The sequence below is a fragment of the Astatotilapia calliptera genome, chromosome 16, assembly GCF_964374335.1.
Source record: "Astatotilapia calliptera chromosome 16, fAstCal68.1, whole genome shotgun sequence".
Taxonomy (NCBI): domain Eukaryota; kingdom Metazoa; phylum Chordata; class Actinopteri; order Cichliformes; family Cichlidae; genus Astatotilapia; species Astatotilapia calliptera.
Window position 1 is genome coordinate 16,581,501 of NC_137437.1, and position 20,322 is coordinate 16,601,822.

Consider the following 20,322-nt stretch of genomic DNA (forward strand, 5'->3'; position numbering starts at 1 on the left):
CACGGATGAGAGGTGAAACGTCACACTTTTTTTCCGAACTCACTAGACTAACAAGATCTGAATGACTAAGAACCTACACAGTCAAGCTGTTGTGTTCTTGTTGTGTGCTACTGTTGTTGTTTTAATGTGCAATAAACAACTTGTTCTTTGGTTTTACATTACATTAGGATTTATTAGAACACTCGCCTCTAAAAGTTTTACTATGCCCCTTCTTAATAGACTATAGCCAATGTAGAACTGGAAGTGCACTCCGCTTCTTCACTGACAGCCACAAGAATGTCACAGGGCAAAATGTTTTGTTTTTAAACACTCATTTTAATATTAATATGAGAATTTATAAAGATAATAAAAACAGGAAAAGCTGTATTAACAGCACTAGTATTGCTTTCTTAGAGCTTGTGCAATAGTAGAGAAACATCACAGTTAAAGCTAAGCTAGTGTTTTTCCGCACTCATGTGGATGAATACCTCCGTCATTACCGTAAATCTTGACACAGGATTGCAAACAGTGACGAAATATGTTTAATAAAGGCATATTTGAGGTTTGCGGTTGTTCCTTTTGTAATGTAAAGTAGCATCCCTTTGTTGTGGTGCAGTCATTACACTGATCCATCACTTTCATGCTCACTTACACATCTGCATGCAACTATAGCTGTTTGCAGGCCATAATCATCAGGAGTGTCCAGAATTATACATTCTAAAGTGTCATATTTGACATTGCACAATGGCGCACACGGCGCTCTACAAAAGGCAGAGGATCTGATGCCAACTAACAGCTGAATCACTAGTTTAATCATTAGAGCACATTGATCTGGCCTTGTTGCATTTAGTTTCATCCGTTTACTCCCTTGCTTAGTCACAAAGGACAAGGACTGGCTGTACACTCGGGGAATATGAGTCCATCAGTTGGGAAATATATACAAAATACTTGCTAAAACTACCATAAAGTATTTCTGTTGATCTAGAACACAAGTGCAGTAATCCAGATTGCTATAAATATTGTTTACACGGTTACATTAAAATCATCAAATTCAAATAAAACCACCTAAATAACTTAACTTAAATCTAGGGATGAATGTTTTAAAAACACACTAATGCAGTCTTGAGCTACGGGCAATACTGAAACAGGAAACAGTATTTCTCCTCTTTATCTTTCTATTGTGGAGTTTGCGTGTTCTCCGTGTGCCTGCATGGGTTCTCTGCAGGTGCTCCAGCTTCCTCCCACAGCCCAAAGACATGCATGTTAGATGGTTGTTCTAAACTACTGACTGTGGGTGTGAATATGTAAGTGAATGAAGTCTTTCTCTCTGTGTGAGGCCTGTGATAGACTGTCCAAGGTGTACTCTACCTTTCTCCCTATGACAGCCGGAATAGTCTCCAGCTCTTCAGCTCTCCTGTGATCAGCATTGTATTGGATAAGCAGTGAAAAAAAGTAACGAATGGATGCAAAGTCCCTAAATCCTTTATAAAGTATTTGTTACATCTATACACAAACATGTTTATTACCTGCCTTAATATGATCCACACTGTGGCCAGCTTCGGTAACATAAAACTCCTCTTTGTGAACATAAGCGTGTGCATGGACAGTAGTGTATTCTCTCATCCATGTTCATTAATGTGTGTCTATGTGTTATACGCTGTGTTATTTCAGGAAAGGGAGGAGGGACATTACTAGAACAGGGAGTGGTTGTACTTGCAAAGTAACCCCTCGCTGATCAGAATGCGACTTACTGTTGCTTTCTGTCACACTGATTAATGTCCACATGAACGCTGACCCTGATGTCACTTGTTAAAGGGCTCTTAATAAGGAGGTGATCTGGGGAAACTGGGTAATGAAGTGTGGACCAGAGCATGGTAAATGGCTAAAGTGGAGCATGACATCATCGCAGTGATATCAGGGTGACGCACATCACAAAGCTTCATTAAAATTCCCCTCATTCCAAAGCTTTTCTCATGAGTGAAAACAGCTCTGGAGCTTGGTGCTGCATGCTGGGACAGGCTCCGTGGAGTCTACATGGCAGCACTAAAAGCTGGAAAACAGCACTATTCGGTAATGGCCAGTTAATAAACACATTTAGTAATCGCTGAGTAGACCTATGTCTGTTTCAGACATCGGTTCCACTTCAGCTGAAAGGCAAATGTTGCACATCTACTTTTTGTCCTTTGGATAGAAATAGATGCTGATTATTGTATTATTGTAGCTGTGAATATTTATATTTGGACTTATATTCACCATATTTGTCATTCTAATAGTTTACTAATGCTGAAGATACAGTGGTAGCGATGCCTGTTTTCTTTGTTAGTGTGAATAAAATTCTACCTTTTAATGAAGTCCTGAAAATGTACTACTAATACTATTGATATTATTATTTATTATTATTATTATTATTATTATTATTATTATTATAGTTAATAATTGTGAATATTTACTGACCTGGTGCTCTAAACTAAAGGGATAAACTGGCATAGATATATTGAACAACCATAATGCTCTTTATGTGGTTCAGGATTGTCATAAACATGACATCATGCGATAAACCTAGTGCGCTGTGGTCTATAGCTCCCCCCAGTGTGCGGAAATAATACTTCAGAAACAAGCCCAAATGATTTGCAGTATATGGAGAAAGCACCTGCCCTGTGTTTGTGTAGACAATAAAAAGCTGTATGGGTTTTGAAAGGATAATAATTATAATGCTAATAACATTAAAACGTGTTTTTGTTTACTTGTTTGTTTGTTTTAAACTAAGTGTGTTGGTAGCTGTTTGTACCTGTTAACAGCTGTCAGCGCTGTGCCTGTATGTATAAGTTATTGTTATATGCTGCCATCTAGTGGTAAGAGTAAATATGTGATAAGTCTTCTTTCTTTTTCTTTTTCTTTTTGCCATTTCAGTGATATATTTACCTAAATTCTAACGTTAGACGTAAACTATTTTGGATGCAGCTTCTTTAAAGGTTGTGGTGGGTGGCTATAATCATTTTGTACTTATCCCTATAGTTTAAAACTATACTATAATATAGTATTTTATTTTCATCTGGGCCACCCTCACTTACAGACTGAATTAATGAAAAAGCACTAACTATTAAAGGCTGGCAAAGAGTAGTGTTGGATCTCGTGCCATTGGAATATCTTACAAGGTGTGGAAACCATACTTGAAGTATGTGGATCCTCATGTCTCTAATATTATGCTACAAGGATTCTCTTGAGTGTTCAAACTGCATTTTACTACTGGGACCACAGGTATTGTACTGTATTGTATTTCTTTTTTCTTTTTTTAGATGGATCTGGGCTGGTGTTTTGTTTTGTGTTTAGTTTTTGGTTTGTTTGTTTGTTTTGTTTTTTATTGCTCTCAACTGTACACTATATTATGTTATGTAATTATGGATTGTTTGTGAAAATGAAAAAACTAAAAAAAATATTGTATTCATAATAATAATAATAATAATAATAATAATAATAATAATAATAATGTAATACTAGAACTAATAATGCTTAAAAATAAAATGAAATATACAGCTTTAAAGGAAATCATTTGTTTCAGTCATTTTTGTCAACACAAAATGCATCTGTTGGGCTGTCACCATGATACTGGATTAATTGTTTGATCTGTCTATTTGTTGATGAATTATGCCACATAATCTATATAAGAAAACCTACTGGAAATTTAGTGACACTAAACAGAACTGAGAAAATAAAGTGTGGCACTGAACTCTTCCACACCCTTCAAATCCGAACCACTCATCCCAAAACTGTATGGCCACTTCATTCCAACCATGAGACAAAATTACGTTGGAAAAAAGCATTATCCTCCTCAGTGCTGCACTGTAAATATAACTGATGTTAAATACTATAATAACGTGCACTGAAAGCTCTTGTGCTAATTATAGCATGGACTCTCCTACATTTGCCTCACAGTGGTTTGGTCCATTGCCAGTCATTCACCAGAGCCCTTGAGCAGAAAGGGAAGGGAATTAGATAGAAATAGTTCCTGTATACGTGCTCAGCAGGAAATTCAGGAAATGAACAGAGTTGTGATTTATTTGTAACTCTTAGTAGTAAATAAATCCACAGTGATATTCACATTTAATTACATCTATTTACGTGTTAACTATTTGAAAATAAGTAAGAACAACTAGCCTCACTTGACCTCATAATGTGTGTTACCATGGATTAAAGCATGGTGCTGGGTTTTTTTTGGTGGGGGTGGGGGGGAGGGGGTATCGTGTTTTTGGTGATCAATAGCTGTCACACAATGACAGGAAAGGATTGTGGGAACAACAACCCTCCTCACCCACCAAGATATTTTAGTCCCATCCACAGTTTGGCAGGCCAACGGGATTCTGGCCCCTCGTGCATGTCGTGCTCTGATTTATGCTGATGAACTTTGGTAGGAGTCACAGCGTCCCTTTGTGTAAATATAACTGCTATAAATGTTCATTTGTCCTTCTGTCAGTTGAACACCAAGAGGAGTAGAGAAGTTTTTAAGAAGGTAACTGGTTTTTAAGTCCTTATTATTGCTTAATTTATTTTAAGATAGGTATTTCCTGAAAGTGTGCTCATTTCTCCTGTGGGAAACAATGAAATCATCTTATTTACCTTATCTTATCCATTATTGATATATTGTGATGGATACTAATAATTTATTTCAAGACTGATTCATTTCTGCCTACCCGTTTTTTGTCCATTGTGCTTTAACTAATCCAGTGACTCAGATATACAGAAGGTGGCATAGAGGTGACTGTCAGTGATTGTGAACTGACTGGATAATAAATTCAGTACATTAACGTGATGATAAGTGTGTTAGAGAATATATTCTATACTGTGAATAATAATATAAACATGAAATATTTCAATTTAAAACAACTCTAATATCAGTGATTTGCAGGCGAAAGACATTCATTGGCTGACATGCAGAGATATGTGCTATTATAACTCATCACATCTACTACAGGTAGCATTAAAACACAATAGGAATGTCAACAAGGATGTTCCTAACCCCCCAAAATAATGCCTATGTATATAATTTATATTTTTGGTTTTTTTGGAGAGTTATATGTTTATGTACTATTTGTTTTTTCACGCTGCACTCAGTCATCACAAAAAATGCATTAAGTAAATCTCAGATAACTGAGAAAAATGAATGATATGTGTCCTTTCTCCCATTGTTGTCCTCTTATAGTCTCCACCCTTGTTTACTGAGCTGCGTGGGGATGATCTGCTCACTCAGAGATATGAGTGTGTATGTACAGACACAGAGGGGGAAAATATAGTTTGCATAAAGCATTTGACCTTGACTTTCATTGTTACTGCCAAAAATCAAAGTAGACCTTGAAAAAAAATCATGAAATCATATCTAGTAATATATCATATGACAGAGAAACTGTATAACACAGCTTTTATTTTTTCACCAAAACAGGCTGATGTCAGCAGGCTGTACTAAAAAACATCATAAAACATCAAAGTTTTAGTATAGCCCTTGCTCTTAAGTGGGAATTAAGCTCTCTGAGTGCTCTTGTTGATACAGTCCACCATGTATTCTCCCACTGTACATTATTAAACAAGGAAGTCCAGAGGTGTTCAGAAGGAAAGGTCCTAAGTTATCTAATTGGATTCTTATTATGTATTTTTTTTTCAACATTTCGTTTTCAACACATAGCTGAAAAATTGAACATCAGAGTTTCATAACATTATAAGAACACCTTTTTGGGATATCATCAATCTTCCGTAGAAAGTAATTACAGGCTCCTGGTCTAACGTAAAATCTGGCACTCGACAGTGACCAGAGAGGAAAGCGGGGAAATCGGGAATGTGACGTCCAGTCCGCAGTTTGCGGCTCTCTCAGCGGTTCTCGGGTTTCAGCTCGGCGCGTGCTCTACGCCTCCTGCTTTGTGTTGTCAGGCAGAGAAAGACGCGCCATTCAGGGTGGCGTGTGTCCTCGTGCACGGTCGCAGAGTCGGCGCGGAGGACTGAATCACATCTAGTTAATTTACTCTCTCCTCTTAAATAGTCGACTAATATTTATAATTTCGTTACCATGTCGGTGGGAGTGGAGTCTGGATTCTCAAGCGAGGAGGTCTTAAACAGCCGCTTCCCTCTCCATCGGGCTTGCAGGGATGGAGACGTCGGTGCCTTGTGCTCCCTCCTTCAGTGCACATCAAACCCGGCCGACCTCACGGTGGAGGACACTTTCTACGGCTGGACGCCCATACATTGGGCTGCTCACTTCGGAAAGGTATCGCTTCTGTCCGCCCGGGTTTTAGTTAATGGATTTTTTTTTTTGGCGAAATGTTATCCAGAAGGAGCGTCGTCGCTCTTCGACATCATGAGGCTCGTCTCGGCCATTTCCTGATGTTTCCATTAACTGTTAGCTGATGAGACGAAGAAGCAGCCGTCCCTGAGTGCAGGCAGACAATGGACCGTTGAAGTTAAAGCGATACTTTTTAAAGCTAGTTTTCAATGAATTGTATTAGTATGCGCAAAATTGTAGGTACGTTTTTACCTAGTGTTGAACAAGAACCCTATTAATATTAACTAATGGCTTTAGGCGATAGGTTTAACAAGAAATTCTAGCATTACAAGAGCCACAAATGTTAGCTAACGAGCAGTTAGTTAAATTGGATGTAGCCTCGCGGACTGTAGCAGGTTTGCGGCTAAAAAGGGCGGTTATTCAAACTGCTTTCAAGCCAACTCCCGGCGCTAATGACTCATTTTTAATGAAGCGTTTGAGTATAAAAAACACTCGTGGTAAGACTTGTTTAACAAACTGCACATTAGAAAAGAATAGGCCTCACGTTTGTACAGAGACTGGATTCATACCCCGAGGCAAAGCTTTGATAATTGTGCCTCGAAAACCCAGTCAGCCCACATAGGAGCGCTTCATTTTTGCCCTTTTTCGGCTGCTGTAACGCACTTGTCTGTACCTGCCCTGTCTCAGAATGCAGGTAATGGGCCTGTCTGACTGTATGTGCATTGCACTTGTGTCTTCACAGCTCGATTGTGTGATGCGTCTGGTTCAGGTGGGCTGTGGTGTGAACGCGGTAACCTCCAGGTTTGCACAGACGCCCACTCACATTGCTGCTTTTGGGGGCCACCCTGAGTGTTTGTTATGGTTGCTTCAAGCTGGTGCAGATATTAACAAACAGGTACGATATCAGACCCACTCTCATCCTTTTTCACAGAGTTTCCTGAAGTGACATGTAGACTGCATTTGTTACAAAGTGGGACAAGAGGAAAACATAATTTAAAAAAAAAAAAAAGGGACAATGGTTTTTATGTGAAATGAAAAGGAAGCAGGGGAGGGGGCGAGTGAAAGGAGCGTGAGGGGTTGAGCTCAGATAATCCCATTGAAGAGGATAATTCTAATTTGGGGTCACGGCCCTGGCAGTGTTGCTGCTCACTCCTCCATTTGTCCCACCAATGCCCTCACATTCCATTTTATTTATTTATTTCTTCACCATATTTCCCGAAGCAGCCACTGTCAGACTGTTGAGTGCCTCACTCATCCGTCTTTTCCTCTCCGTGGGATTTCATACACAGACAGGCTCATGCGCTGAGGCTATATTTTATGCTCCACTGCACTACTGAGAGGAATCAGATTAGTGGGGCACAGTGACATAACATATTGTCGTAATCAGGAACCACATTGCTTTGCAACTCCCATTGAATCTGCTTAGCGTCTGTGGAAATAAACACAAGGGAAAGTTCTCAGATTTGCGGACCTTTTCCTCTTGAGTGTGTAGCCTTTTAACTTTCCTGGGATTGGGCAGTAGGAAAGTGTGATATTTGAGTGCAGCCTACGTTGCATTGTGGTTGGAGAAAGCTGCCTCACTCCCCCCCCCCCCCCCCCCCTCTCTCTCCTCTTTCCTCTGCTGCACTCTTACTAATGTGCAACTGTAAATGTGTGTGGGCGGCAGTAATGTCTGGGTGAAAAGTTCAGGCTCTGCCCTGCAGCGTTACACCCTTTTATAATATCCAGTATGTGCTTAGGATGCAGTAATATGTGATACATTTGATAAATACTTAATTGGTAATGTCTGTCTGATACATTCTATATATAACTGCGGTCTCTTGTCATCACTCAGGACTATGTGGGCGAGACGCCCATCCACAAGGCTGCTCGCGCGGGCAGCCTGGAGTGTATCAACACTCTCTTGATTCAGGGAGCGAAAGCTGAGTAAGTCCTGTGATCAGTCCTGTGTCATCATTTCTTTTCCTCTGTACTATCCAGCAACTTAGTTACACCTTTACAAGGGATCGCCACCAAACTCACATCAGTACAGTTGTTAAGTCTAAATGTTTTATTCAGTTTCTTCAAAGCTGCAAATATGTGATCTGCAAAATTAACAGTGCAGGTCTTAAACATAAATTTGTAGAAGGTGCAGAATGTAATTACTAAGATTAAAATTTTTGATATTATATTATATTAGCTCCAGCCAAAAGGAATGCTGCTCTAGAAGCGGTTACTTTACTTTAAATCAGTTCAGGTTGTGTCTGTATATAACTTTAAACAAGATTTGAGCAAAGGACTGAATTAGTCATTTAGCTCAACAAAATAAAATCAACTTTGTTTTATTGTTCATGGGTTCATTAAAAATGTACACCAGACAACTGTGTAGACAATTACATCCTTGAAAATGTTTTTAGAAGTTCTAGAGATGCATTTTGTGAAACGGTAATAATATAGCAAAGTTAGCTTGCTTGACATGTTAAACATTAACAGAATTGGTGGCGCTTCCTTGAAAATGTGACACATTTTGTTAATCCTTAAAAATTGTTGTTTTTCATTGCAACAATTCGCATTAAGTTGCTCTCTGTGTGTAACATTATCAGATAAGACATATTCCACAAGTGCCTGCTTGTGTACTTGAATAAGCAGACGTTTATTACCTTTATAGTCTGCTACACTTTATGTGTGTTACAGTAAAAGTTGATTATTAACTCTGCACGGCGTCTTTCATCTAGATGGCTGACTTTTTCAGTCCAGCACGATTATTACACAAACATTAGGGCAACTTAATGTAAAGGTTGATAAACTGTTTAATTAGTAGGCCATGTTGCATGATCTCTGTTAAATCTAGAGTGTGGTTTTCTTTGTTAACATTTGTTTTAAAGATTTGTGTCTTAAATACACAGCTTAACTGGGTGACCAAATGCACATTGCTTTTTTATCTGAATACCTCTTTACTGTCATTGTGGAAAGGCTGTAAGGTGTTGCATTGAATGAAAATGCATTGATTAGGTGGCCGTGTTTGGAAATGCAAAATCTTTTTTTTTTTTTTTTAAGTTTTTGCAAGATTGTTTTGGCTGCTTTCATGTCCACCTTTTTCAAGGATCATTAAAATTAACAATAATATCTGCATTGAGCAGATAACAGAGTTAGATATAATAGATCTTGCACGATAAATTTAGCTTATTATTTTAGGAGGTAGACATAATCTCCTCTTGTAGTAATGATCAGTCACACCTTTACAGTTGTTTTGCCAACATACCCATTTATAGAAAACATTGTTATCACTGATGTTCGATCTGACACATGAACAAAGAAGTGAGGCAAGACTCACTTTTCCTGTTTGTTAAATTTAGCTTCAAGACCAGCAGGACTTGAAATAACAACAGCTATATCGTTAGATCATAGCTGTTACTTTCCTAAAGGTCATGTGAATAAGCCTAATGAATTAGGCACCCAGTTTACATACTCACAGCTTACCTGTGTTATCCAGCTGTAAAACAAACAAAACAAAACAAAAAGCCTTGAGTTGCTTCTCACTAAAGTAGGTTACCGGGTTTGTAAGTAGCTTTTTAATGCACAAAGAAATTAAAAGTTGCTGCTTACTTTAGTCTTAGGAGTTTAGATGTTAGACTCAACATGTTTTATTTGTTTTTGTTTTTCAATTATGAAGTCTTGCAGCTTCATTTTCTGCAACATACTGCCTGCCTTTTCTTTGTGATCCCATTAGAGAACAGAAACCCCAAGCTACCAAGGAGTTTATATGTATGTTAATTTTTTTGTAGTCTAATAAATCTTTGTGCACCAAAAGCTCTCTGTAAAGAAGGTAAATCCCACCATGAAGCAGTAAAAGTGAGCTTTAGGTATAACCATGACAATACTGAACATAATCTGAGAGCAGTGCTGACTTTGGGCCTTGTTTCAGTAAAGGAATGCAAACAGTGCTCACACGCCTTTTCAAAAGGTCTTAGAGACACACACACCATGCATAATCTGTTCCGCATAGTTTCACAGAGTGCGTGTCCCAGAGTCATAAAAAACACTCGATGGAAATTAAAAACACTTCATTTTCTCCTTGTATAAACACCCTGGTTGCTACGGTTGCCTTGGCAAATTAAATCCACTGCTTTCATGCAGAGAAGCTCAGCAGTGGTTCACGCAGTGTGCATTTGGTTATCAGCTGATGAGTATTATATTTTTTGATGAAAATGATATGTGATTTTTTTGTTTTGTTTTGTTTTTCTCCCTGCAGATCACAGATATTTAGTTTAGTTTATTATCAAGTTTGTTTGTTTTTCATTTTATTTAACTTATGACTCAGAAATGTAGCGGGGGCGCAGCTGGGGGGAAGACTAAGGCACAGCAGGTGGGACTGGGGCTCATGACAAAATAACAAATTTCAGCATCAAAGGGCTTTCAAACATCTGCTAACAAAATATTCCAATGCTAACAAAGGTTGACAAAGAAAATAGTCTGCTGTCATGTGCAGTAAAGATTTGGTGGCAAGGCAGCAAATGAACCTTGACGTGATAATTATTCAGGCAATCAGTCGTTGGTAGCACTCATGGTGCATTATATCTGATGCATAAGAGAGAAAATATTTTGCTGGGAAAAGATTTTTGTTTATGCAGTTTATACTATAATAATACAACTCTGCAATACATAGTAGTCTACATCATATACTACTATATGAACTAAGTTGTGTTCTTATGCTTTTAGTTTTTATACCCTAATTTTTAGTTGTTTAATTCAAAATATGTGTAATATACAAAGTCTAAAATACTGTGTTGATAATCTTCTAATTTGAATCTGTTAGTCAGGACAAATAGCTCTAAATCCACTCATTTAGAGCTTTGGTAATTTTTTATTATAAATGCTGTTATTGAAGTCAAAGTTTCTGCATTTTCTTTTTGGAAGTTAGCTTGAACATTGAGTCTACTCTTTGAGATCTATTACTTGAACATCCATCTCCATGTCACATTTCTTTCATGTCAGATTAAAGCTCCGTGATAGGCATCTAAACACTTCTTTTGCCCTCCGGTCCACTCACTGCATTATGGGAGCGAAGCTTCAATAACAAGCACGTTTTTACTGTGGAGTGTTTTGTACAGGACCTAAGGCAGTAAAATGGATTTAGTGGATTATGAATGGTTTATTCTTAATGGAAGCTCACATCAACATTACCATGGTTATAAAAGAAAAGCAATGCCTCCAAATATTTTCACAGAAGCCTTTGAGAGTACGTTTTTACAGCAAAGCGGCTAAATTATATGTCACGCAAACAGGATGTCCTTGTCACATTGATTATATGAACAGTGAATGAATGAATGAGTTTTATTCAGTCGCTTAAATCTACATTTTTCATTGAGGATTTTCCTCAGTGGGCTGTTCATCTTCTTGGCTTTGTTTTATGCTTGCTTTGTATTACATCCTCTTGAACACACTTGTCATCTGAGATTTCCTTTTCAACGGGGAGAAGTAATTCATAAATGATAAAACTGTAAGCTTTGACTATATGTCAGAGCATTTTGCAGCTTTGACTGTTTCTGCTTATCTTCACATTTTCCATGTGGAAGAAAGAAGAGACACAAGAAGAGTGTGATGTACTCATTTGATTCATTAGAAGGAAGTGCTCTTGAAAGGCTTGAATTATGTATGAAATACTTTCATTCCTTTGGCCGTCACCTACAGATGCTTTTATGCACCTTTCTTTTTTTTTTTTCTTTTTTTAAATGAGTGGGAACAACATTAAGTCCACCTAAACCTGAGGTTTGTGTTATTTTACTCAGTGGTGTCATGGTTGGATACAACTTGGGTCCTTCTTGAAGCATGCCTTGACGCTCAGCAGGCATTTTGGCAACACCTCTGTGCAAGCGTTTCTGCTTTAGTCTAAAAGATTGGGTTGACAGTCATAACTTTTACATAATTCCTTACTGGAACATAAAAACGATTAAATAAAACTCTTCAAAACTTTCCCCAGTGTCACAGTTCATCATGGTTTTATTTGTAGCTCTGTCCCGAGTGCTGACAGGATCAACATCTTTGGCTGTTTGCGCCAAGTCACTTGAACGAACGCCATCTTAAATCCTATTATAAATACACTACCAAGAAAAATGATAAGGACATCTATAAAGTACTCGTAGAACCACTCATAAAGTAGATATATGGTAACTAAATAAATCGGACCCAGCTTTATAAATATGAGCTTTACTTTTTGAAATCCAGTATTTAATTAGAATCATAAAACCAATGCTCTGATTTTGCTCTAGAACGCTAAAATAAACTTAGCACTAAAACTATATAGACTTTTTGGGGGGTAGATTTCTAAGAAATTCTTTTTTGTCATGAGCCTCAAACTGTAAAGGTGGTCCAGTAGCAAACTAGCAGCAGGTAGGCCAGTGCTTAGAGGCTGCCGGTGATGAGCGTAGTGCAGGCATGCTTAGAGCAGCTGAGTGAGATGGGTTAGATTTGCATAACATCATGTACTGAACTGTCTAATGCTAACATCATCCTGTTGCAATGGTTATTCACTGTCATTTCACTGTACCAAATATTTTACGTTATACACAGAAATGTTTTCTTTTGTATGTCACAGTATTAACCCTATACAATATCATAGTCTGTTTTGACTTCTAATCTTTGTCACCTTTTCCTTTATGAAAGTGACAATAAGTTTACAAAAAAAGTTTTCTATACTGTTAACAGAAACAGAACCGTACATCTTAATGTTTTGCAGCCATTGAATTGGAAATGACTTGGTTTTTTCAAGTAATCCTAGAAAGGGGGAGAATAGACACTGCTGAGTCTGCCCCGTTCCCTGGGATAGCCGCACTGTTGTGGCATTGAGTGTTCTCACTATCGCTTCCTATCTACACACTGGCAAACTGTTGAGGTATTTCTTGCGGTGATTGGTTTTAATGCTAGGTTTTTTAATAAATCAAAACTAAAGTTTTAGACCTGCATGCTTTGCTTATTATCCATGATTGTTCCTGTATTTAGCCTCTTTTTTTTAATTTTATGATTTGTCTTTATTTTGTGAACTAACCATAGGAGTCCTTTAAATGGACAGGGTTAATCACGTGAGTCCCATGTCAACATGTAGCATGATAATAGGCTGCCTCTGGAAGGTTAGACAATAGTTAGAGAAGATGCATATTGTGTGCTTAGGACCGAAAAGCAAAGCATACCAGGCATTTACAAAGAATTAACGCTTCCTTTTTTAAGTTGTTTTTTTGTTTTTGTTTTTTTGTTGTTGTTTTGTTTTGTTTTTTCTTTTAAGCTATACACAGCTATCCATTTTGTTGGATTAGTGATTACCATAGATGTCAGGTCTCACTAAAGGAATAATGGTTTAAATAATTAAGGAAATAGAAAAGGGGCATATTGTTTCAGTTATGTGGAGGGCGATGTTCAAGCTGAGATTTGGTTTGGAAACAAGTCAATGCTGGAAATGAAGCCAGAGGGTCAAATAAAGAAATGAGAGAATTAATTTGCAGCAGACTTTATCTGAAAACTTGAAATTTGCACTTATAGTCAGGCATTTAAAATGCCTGGCACTCATGAGTGTCTAATGTTTAGCTTCCTCCTTAAGAGATCCACAACATATACAGACACATAAAAAAAATCACTGCACCTATAACCTCCTCCCTATCTTTGACCAACCCCACAGAAGAGCTGCAGTAATCTGCGAGTGTCTCTGCAATCACTCATTTGACATTGGATATAAGATTTCAAAACGAGGAGCAACTTTAATATCTTAAGTGCTTGAAAAGGGAGAGGAAATCTCATTTGGGGATTGTTGAGGTGCAATTTCACCCTTGTCCAAAAAAAGGCTTAACCACTGAGTTCCTCTAGACAAGAATTAGGGCAAGTACTTGTTGTGCCATTATCATACAATAAGTGGACATTAATGATTAAGATTAGAAGATGTTAGATTTTTATCACAGTAACAGTATGTTATTCTGTGTCTATCTGGTCCACTGTTTACTTAGGGAACTGTTTGTGTTCAAAGAGAGACAAATTTTAACATTAAATTCTTATTTAGTATTATACATGAGAATTTCTATTCCTTAGAGTGAGACTGATCCATCTACCATTTAACATGTAAATGATATTCAGTTAAAGTGTAACCTCTTGGATTAATCCTTTGGAAGCGTTAATTTTGAAGGGGACGGGTAATGTGCAACAAGTTTATTGTGTGATTTTTACTTGTTTGATTTTTTTATTTTATTTTTTTTAAATCTTCAATTCTTTATAAAATGTTTTTTTCACATGCACTAGTTCTTGAAATGTTTATTTCTGCACAACTGTTTAGATAAAAATGCAGAGAACGAGCAGTTTCTACACCTCACGAATGACCAAACAGCAGCTGTGTGCTTTAAATCCTGCCTCTTTGTGTGGAAGTTAATATCACCTGGTTTTTAATTTAACACTATAAACGCAAAGTTCAATGAAACAAAATGTATTCCTAAAATTTCGGTAAATCATTTTAGTCATGCATGAAACGACGTGACGATTGCTTTCAATGTTTTTCCTGTCGTGTTTTTAAAAAAAACAAAAACAAAAAAACAGTCCAGAGTCAGATGTGGGCCAGCGCTCCCAGTTCTTTGACAAAGACTGAGCTGTTTGGTTAGAGAACTCATTTCACAGCATGATGACATTTAGGCCCCGAACAACGGCAGTATTGTTTTTGTAACTGGCTGAAACAGACAAAAGAAATTTCCATCATTAAGCTGCAAGAAATGCTTTGGTTGGTCGATTATTTTCTGTATCCTTCAGCAGAATGATCATATTTTATATTAATAGCACCTTTTTTAAAATATAGTTTTTATTTTATTCCTGTGTAGTTTTTTTCTCCTTGCTGTCCACATTTTACCTGCAGGTGAAATTGTTTCCACACTTTAATGCTGTTTGAAAACTGTAAATTTGTGAGGGGGAGGGGACACAGTGCTGTTTGCTCATTCATTACTGCTCCCAGAAAGTTACTTTATCACTGCTGCAACTGGCTATGGTTAACACAGAGTGCACAGACTACTTAGTTATTTTATTATGTTTTTTTTTTTTTTGTTTTTTTTTTATTCTCTTGCTCATTTTTCTTGAAACAACATGAGGACAAGTTCACTTTAGCTTCACATTCTCAACAAAAGAAGAGTGGTGTTGCTTGGGTGCTGCAGTTCGACCTTGATTTGTTCTCGCCCTAATCGTTCACTCTCTGGAGTTTGTTCTGAAGATTGCATCATAGTCTTCACCATCTTCTGATTCTCTGACTCATCTCTGGGGATTTCGTCACTTTGCCAGTCTGTCATTTTCTTTGCTGGCTTTTCCACGTGGACATTGACACAGAGAAGACAACATCACTGCGCTTTTGATGCGGCTTTGCAGAAATCCTTGAATTCTATCGGCGCTGGAGACGTGAGATGACAACCACTTCTCATTCTTCGCAGAATGCTCCTTGATGTAGCCCGTTTGACGCGGTCCACGGATGTGATCTCCTGTGGATGCAGCGGATCATTTCATACATGTTCAAGTGCATGTGCTCAGCTGTCTTAACCATGTCCGTTTGCAGCAGACGTGTTTCCTTAATTATGTGGAAACAAGTGAAATCTTTAAGATGCAGATGATCCCAAAGGGATCAGTCGTCATCTGTCATGAAGATGACGAAGAGGATGTGAGAGAGGGTAGAGCAGCACAGGCTATTTCTATACATCTGTGTTCGTGTGTGTGTGCGAATATTTGCTTAATGAGTGTGCGTGCGTGCGTGCGTTTATGTATGTATGTGCGTGTGGGGGTGTGTGTGCCTGCGTGTGCGTGCTTGGGTTTGTCTCATTTTGTTTGTGTTTTATTTGTGTAAATGGAGCATACAGTGAGTGTTTCTAACACTCCCTTTTCTGTTGTGCAGTATGAGGAATGCCAGTGGGCTGACTGCTGCTGACCTGGCCCACGCGCAGGGATTCCGGGAGTGCGCTGAAATACTCTCCAATGCCCAGAACTTCCAACAAAACATGGCTCAGTCTCATAACGGGGTTTTTCTGAATGGCATGAGCCAGAATGGGTGCCACACTTACCCCACCATCCAGGGACGCAGCTTCTTGAATGGTATGCCCAACAGAAAAAGGTCTTTCGAAGGCATGGAAGCAAACCCTGGAAAGAAGGCTAGAACTAACGGTAAGTTACTAAGCTGATCAGGTCTGTTCAGATACTTTTTTTTTTTTCTCTTCTGTTACCTTTTAAAGGAAATTGAAACTTTCAAGACATTATTACCCCTCAGCCATAAAAGGTTGATGGCATAGTGTCATGCACACCAAAGTTTGTGAATGCAATAACTCGAGAACGAGACAGTATAGGATTTTGAAATTGATGCCATCGAGTTCAAATCTCAGTGACCTCGACCTCAAGGTCAAAGGTCAAGATAATCTGAAAACCAAGTGAAGTAGGATTTTGAAATTGATACCATCAGTGTATCTAGGAGATTAAGGGGGTAGGTCTCTGCAGGTATTTACTTTTAAAAAAATATTTTCTGAAGTCTTTCCTCCAAAGGGTCTTGTTAGACTTAATTCACATTTTATGTGAGTCACAGCAATAGTGTGACACAGTGACTCTTTATTGATTATAATTCATTTTCCTGATATTAATTGATAATGTTGAAACACCAAAGGATGTTGGGTACTCAAACTTCTTTTTACACTCAGCTGTTTAATTTATTTCTAGCATGCATGAATGACAACAAAAAATAATTCAGTTTTGGTGAATTGGAGATCAGCAAATTGTCATCTACAAACTATATTCTTCCTTTCATCACATGACCAAGTGTCTGCATGTATTTTTAGGACAAAATCTGGGTTAATTGTATCTTCTAAGCAAATCTTTCTTTAAATGGATGGATGGAAACATGTCCTGGCTCTCAGCTCACTGATTTTTCCACTCGTCTTGGCTCTCAGGTTTTTGTGTGGAACCCAAATTGCTTAACGGGAATGGGCCACTAGATGGAGCTGGAGATGCGCAGATGGAGAGCATGAACATGGAGCTGGCAGCGACTGTAACCTCAGGTGGGCCAGGAAGCTTTGCATTTGGGATGAATGGGGTTGCACCATCACAAGGGCCGGGGCCCATGGATCAGGGGGGACCAGCCAGGTCGAGCCCCACAGCTAAAGAGCTGGAGGTCATCACTGTGGCGTCGATGCAGACCCCCTGTCGCTGCACCAACTCTTATGCCTACTTGTAAAGGGCTTGTGTGTGAAATGGCACACGCTAATGTTCCCATTTGTATGTTTGTTGTACGTTTCCTTTTTGAGTAATGCAGATATCGAAATACATTTGTTTTGATTTGGTGGAGAGCTTCCTTTGAAAGATATTTAGCTGTGTGCGTGCGTGCGTGTGTGTGTTGTATTTTCTACTTTTCCATGTACCTGATTATACTCTTAAGGAGAAAGGCATTAATATGTGTTTGTTATACAGATATGTAGTCAGTGCATACGTCGGATTATACTGACCGTTCTCGTGTAATGCTTACTTTTTATTAGGTTTTAAATAAAAGGATGATTTTGTTTTGCACAATTATACCACGTTGTTTGCATTAAAAGTGCAAATGTTTATATTGGCTTCATAAAAAATATTTAGTCATGTCTTATTATAACGCTTATAAACTTGTGCATTATTGTATAATAAGGAAAACTTCATTTGTCACCTGATGTTGTGAACACCAACCTTCTGCTGCCAACACCAAAAAAAATAGTAATGTTCGAGTTTGTTTTTCTCCCAGTTTAATAAATCAGTAAATATTGTTGATTTAAAATAATATTTAATAGGTGACATTTATTTGAAATTGGTACCTAAGCACTTTTTAAAACATACATAAAGAAAGTCTCTGGAAATTTCGCATTTTATATTGAAGAATGACTTTATGCCAAAGCATATCTGAACATGAATGTAGCTTTTAAAATTTACATAATTCACTGTGCAGCTTTCTTGGAGTTTCTAGATGCCCTTTAGTAACATTTACTGGTCCATAAGAGTAGAATTTGTTAACCCCTCTTTTTCACCTTTGTCAATGATTGGTCTGAAATATGATGAATGTTTACTGTGTGTGTGTGTGTGTGTGTGTGTGTGTGTTGGCGAACTTTTAAGGTAACTAGCAGCAAGGCTTGCATTTGCGTGTGTTACAGAAGAATACCCAGTGTGTTTTTTAAATTAATATCAGGCCATATTGCAATCGGTTGTTATGTACAAACAGTCCTGCTGAAAAAAAGTTTGCATGGTTTTTTACACTTTGCAAAAAGCCTTATTTGTTAAGCTGCGTTAAGTAATCCAAACGGTAACTTAATGTATGCTGTGTTCAAATTTTATAGACGCTGGGGGGATTCTTTCTGTATTTTGTAGTACTATTTCATGTTGAACATGGTTTTTGTTTTTGTTTTACGTGGCAGAAGGTTTGAGTGTGTAGTCTTTGAATCTGGGGCATCAAATGTTTTGAGTACTGAGCAGATTTAGCTTTGTACTTGACTGCTTGACATCATTAAATGTGTATAAAGTTTATAAATGTGGCCTTTGTTTTCTTGGTGTATCCTTGTGCTCTTTTTTTTTTTTTTTTTCTTTCTCCTGTCTCACAACATCTGTGTTTATTTATTTATTTTTAAAAATGCTTACATTTTTCAGATGATTGCAAATACAGTGCCTTTGACATTTTTTACAATTCTGCTTGTGATGTTGGGTCGTGGAGCTTAAAAGACTTGTGATTTTTCTTGTGAAATGACACAGAACTAGGTCATGGTGGTACAACGCAAATTGTATGTCAGAATTACTACAGATCAGGACGTGACCTATTTTAAAACAAGGTCTCAGGTCAAAACTTTTGAGATTGCATAAACCCGTGGAGTCTATTTCGCAATTTATTGATCTCTTTTTTTTTTTTTTTTTTTTTTTTTAAATCCAAAGAGTTGGATACCACTTGATGTGTGTTGAAAGCTGGCCATGTAATAGACATTATTTTTACATGGCTGCTTACAGAATTGTAGTAAAAAGAATTTTAAATAGTTGTGCAAAACAAAATCGCCCCCTGCCTCGTTTGTTCTCTATTAGAGTCAGGAACACGATCAAAACAATTTGTTTGCCCTTTTGACTATTTGTTTCATTTACAGTGGCAGGTGAAAGACACTGTGAGGACTTTTTCTCAAACGGCCCAACAGCAGAAATCCTCCTTGACCACCACATCCACAGCGGCTCACCTGAGATCATTAGCACTGGAGGCAGTCAGGTGGAGCACCTGAAGTCTGTGAAAGCGGAGCAGTTCTATGACCACACCCTCTTCAGCACCATGCTTCTTTACCATGGATCCTAAAATACAAAAGTGATCTTCCTGACACCTCTTCCTTTTTGCCTGAAACTCATCTAAGCCTAAACAAGCATTCATTCGCCTTAAAGCCACAGAGTGGTCACGATCATTGAATTTCTTTGTTATTAACAGCAGAGCCACTGTTCTGGATGGGTCTGAAACTGCATTAATAAAGCAGCGTAAAAAGTGGATTTTTGTGTTGTTAAAGACAAAAGTTAATGTTTAGTTCTTGTTGTGATTTATGCTACAAATAGCAGTTTTCTTTGAATACACTAAAGTAAGCATTTGAGATGAACCACTGCCAGTGCTGAAATTTTGTTTGTCTCAATATGTTAAAAAATGGAAACACATAAGATGTAATTCATTAAAAAAAGGTTTTCCAAAGTTTGATTTTTCTCCGTACATCTTGTTCTGCTTCCTGCCATAGATGGCTTATGAAATAATGTGTGTAGAGAATCATGGTATCCTACTTTCTTTTTCTATCCATTAGATATATACATTAAAAGTTATTGGTGTGCTCGCTTAATACAGAAAACTGCTTTAAAAGTTGCACTCTCACGTGCTGGCACAGCTGTCATAGGGCCGACCTTCATCATAGCTGCTCAGCACAAACTTCCCGTCATCGAGGCTACGTCACCGTGGCCACGCCCCGCGCCACCCGTAACTCGAATGGGGTGGGAGTTGATTCCAATCAAATAAAATATTGTATTAGATAAATCTATCGTGTTGAAAGGAAGTACCGCGTTTTTATAGAAACTACTTATGCTAACAA

The 20,322-nt window shown here is 37.9% G+C and overlaps 1 protein-coding gene across 1 annotated transcript; it reads left to right on the forward strand.

The window, feature by feature from the left end:
- Positions 1-5,384: 5,384 nt before the first annotated feature.
- On the forward strand, positions 5,385-19,934 carry ankrd10b (ankyrin repeat domain 10b). The gene is made up of 6 exons (XM_026145804.2): positions 5,385-6,229; positions 6,987-7,139; positions 8,079-8,170; positions 16,122-16,387; positions 17,161-17,268; positions 19,357-19,934. Exons 1-6 carry the CDS (start codon positions 6,032-6,034, stop codon positions 19,554-19,556), a joined length of 1,017 nt encoding a protein of 338 aa, XP_026001589.1. The 5' UTR covers positions 5,385-6,031; the 3' UTR covers positions 19,557-19,934.
- Positions 19,935-20,322: the final 388 nt, after the last annotated feature.

Excerpts from the sequence above, each read along its gene's own strand:
- ankrd10b (XM_026145804.2), top strand. The coding sequence starts at position 6,032 with ATGTCGGTGGGAGTGGAGTCTGGATTCTCAAGCGAGGAGGTCTTAAAC. Across the intron at positions 6,230-6,986 it reads GGGCTGCTCACTTCGGAAAG|CTCGATTGTGTGATGCGTCT; the intron begins GTATCGCTTCTG and ends GTGTCTTCACAG. Across the intron at positions 17,269-19,356 it reads GGCAGCGACTGTAACCTCAG|TGGCAGGTGAAAGACACTGT; the intron begins GTGGGCCAGGAA and ends TTTCATTTACAG.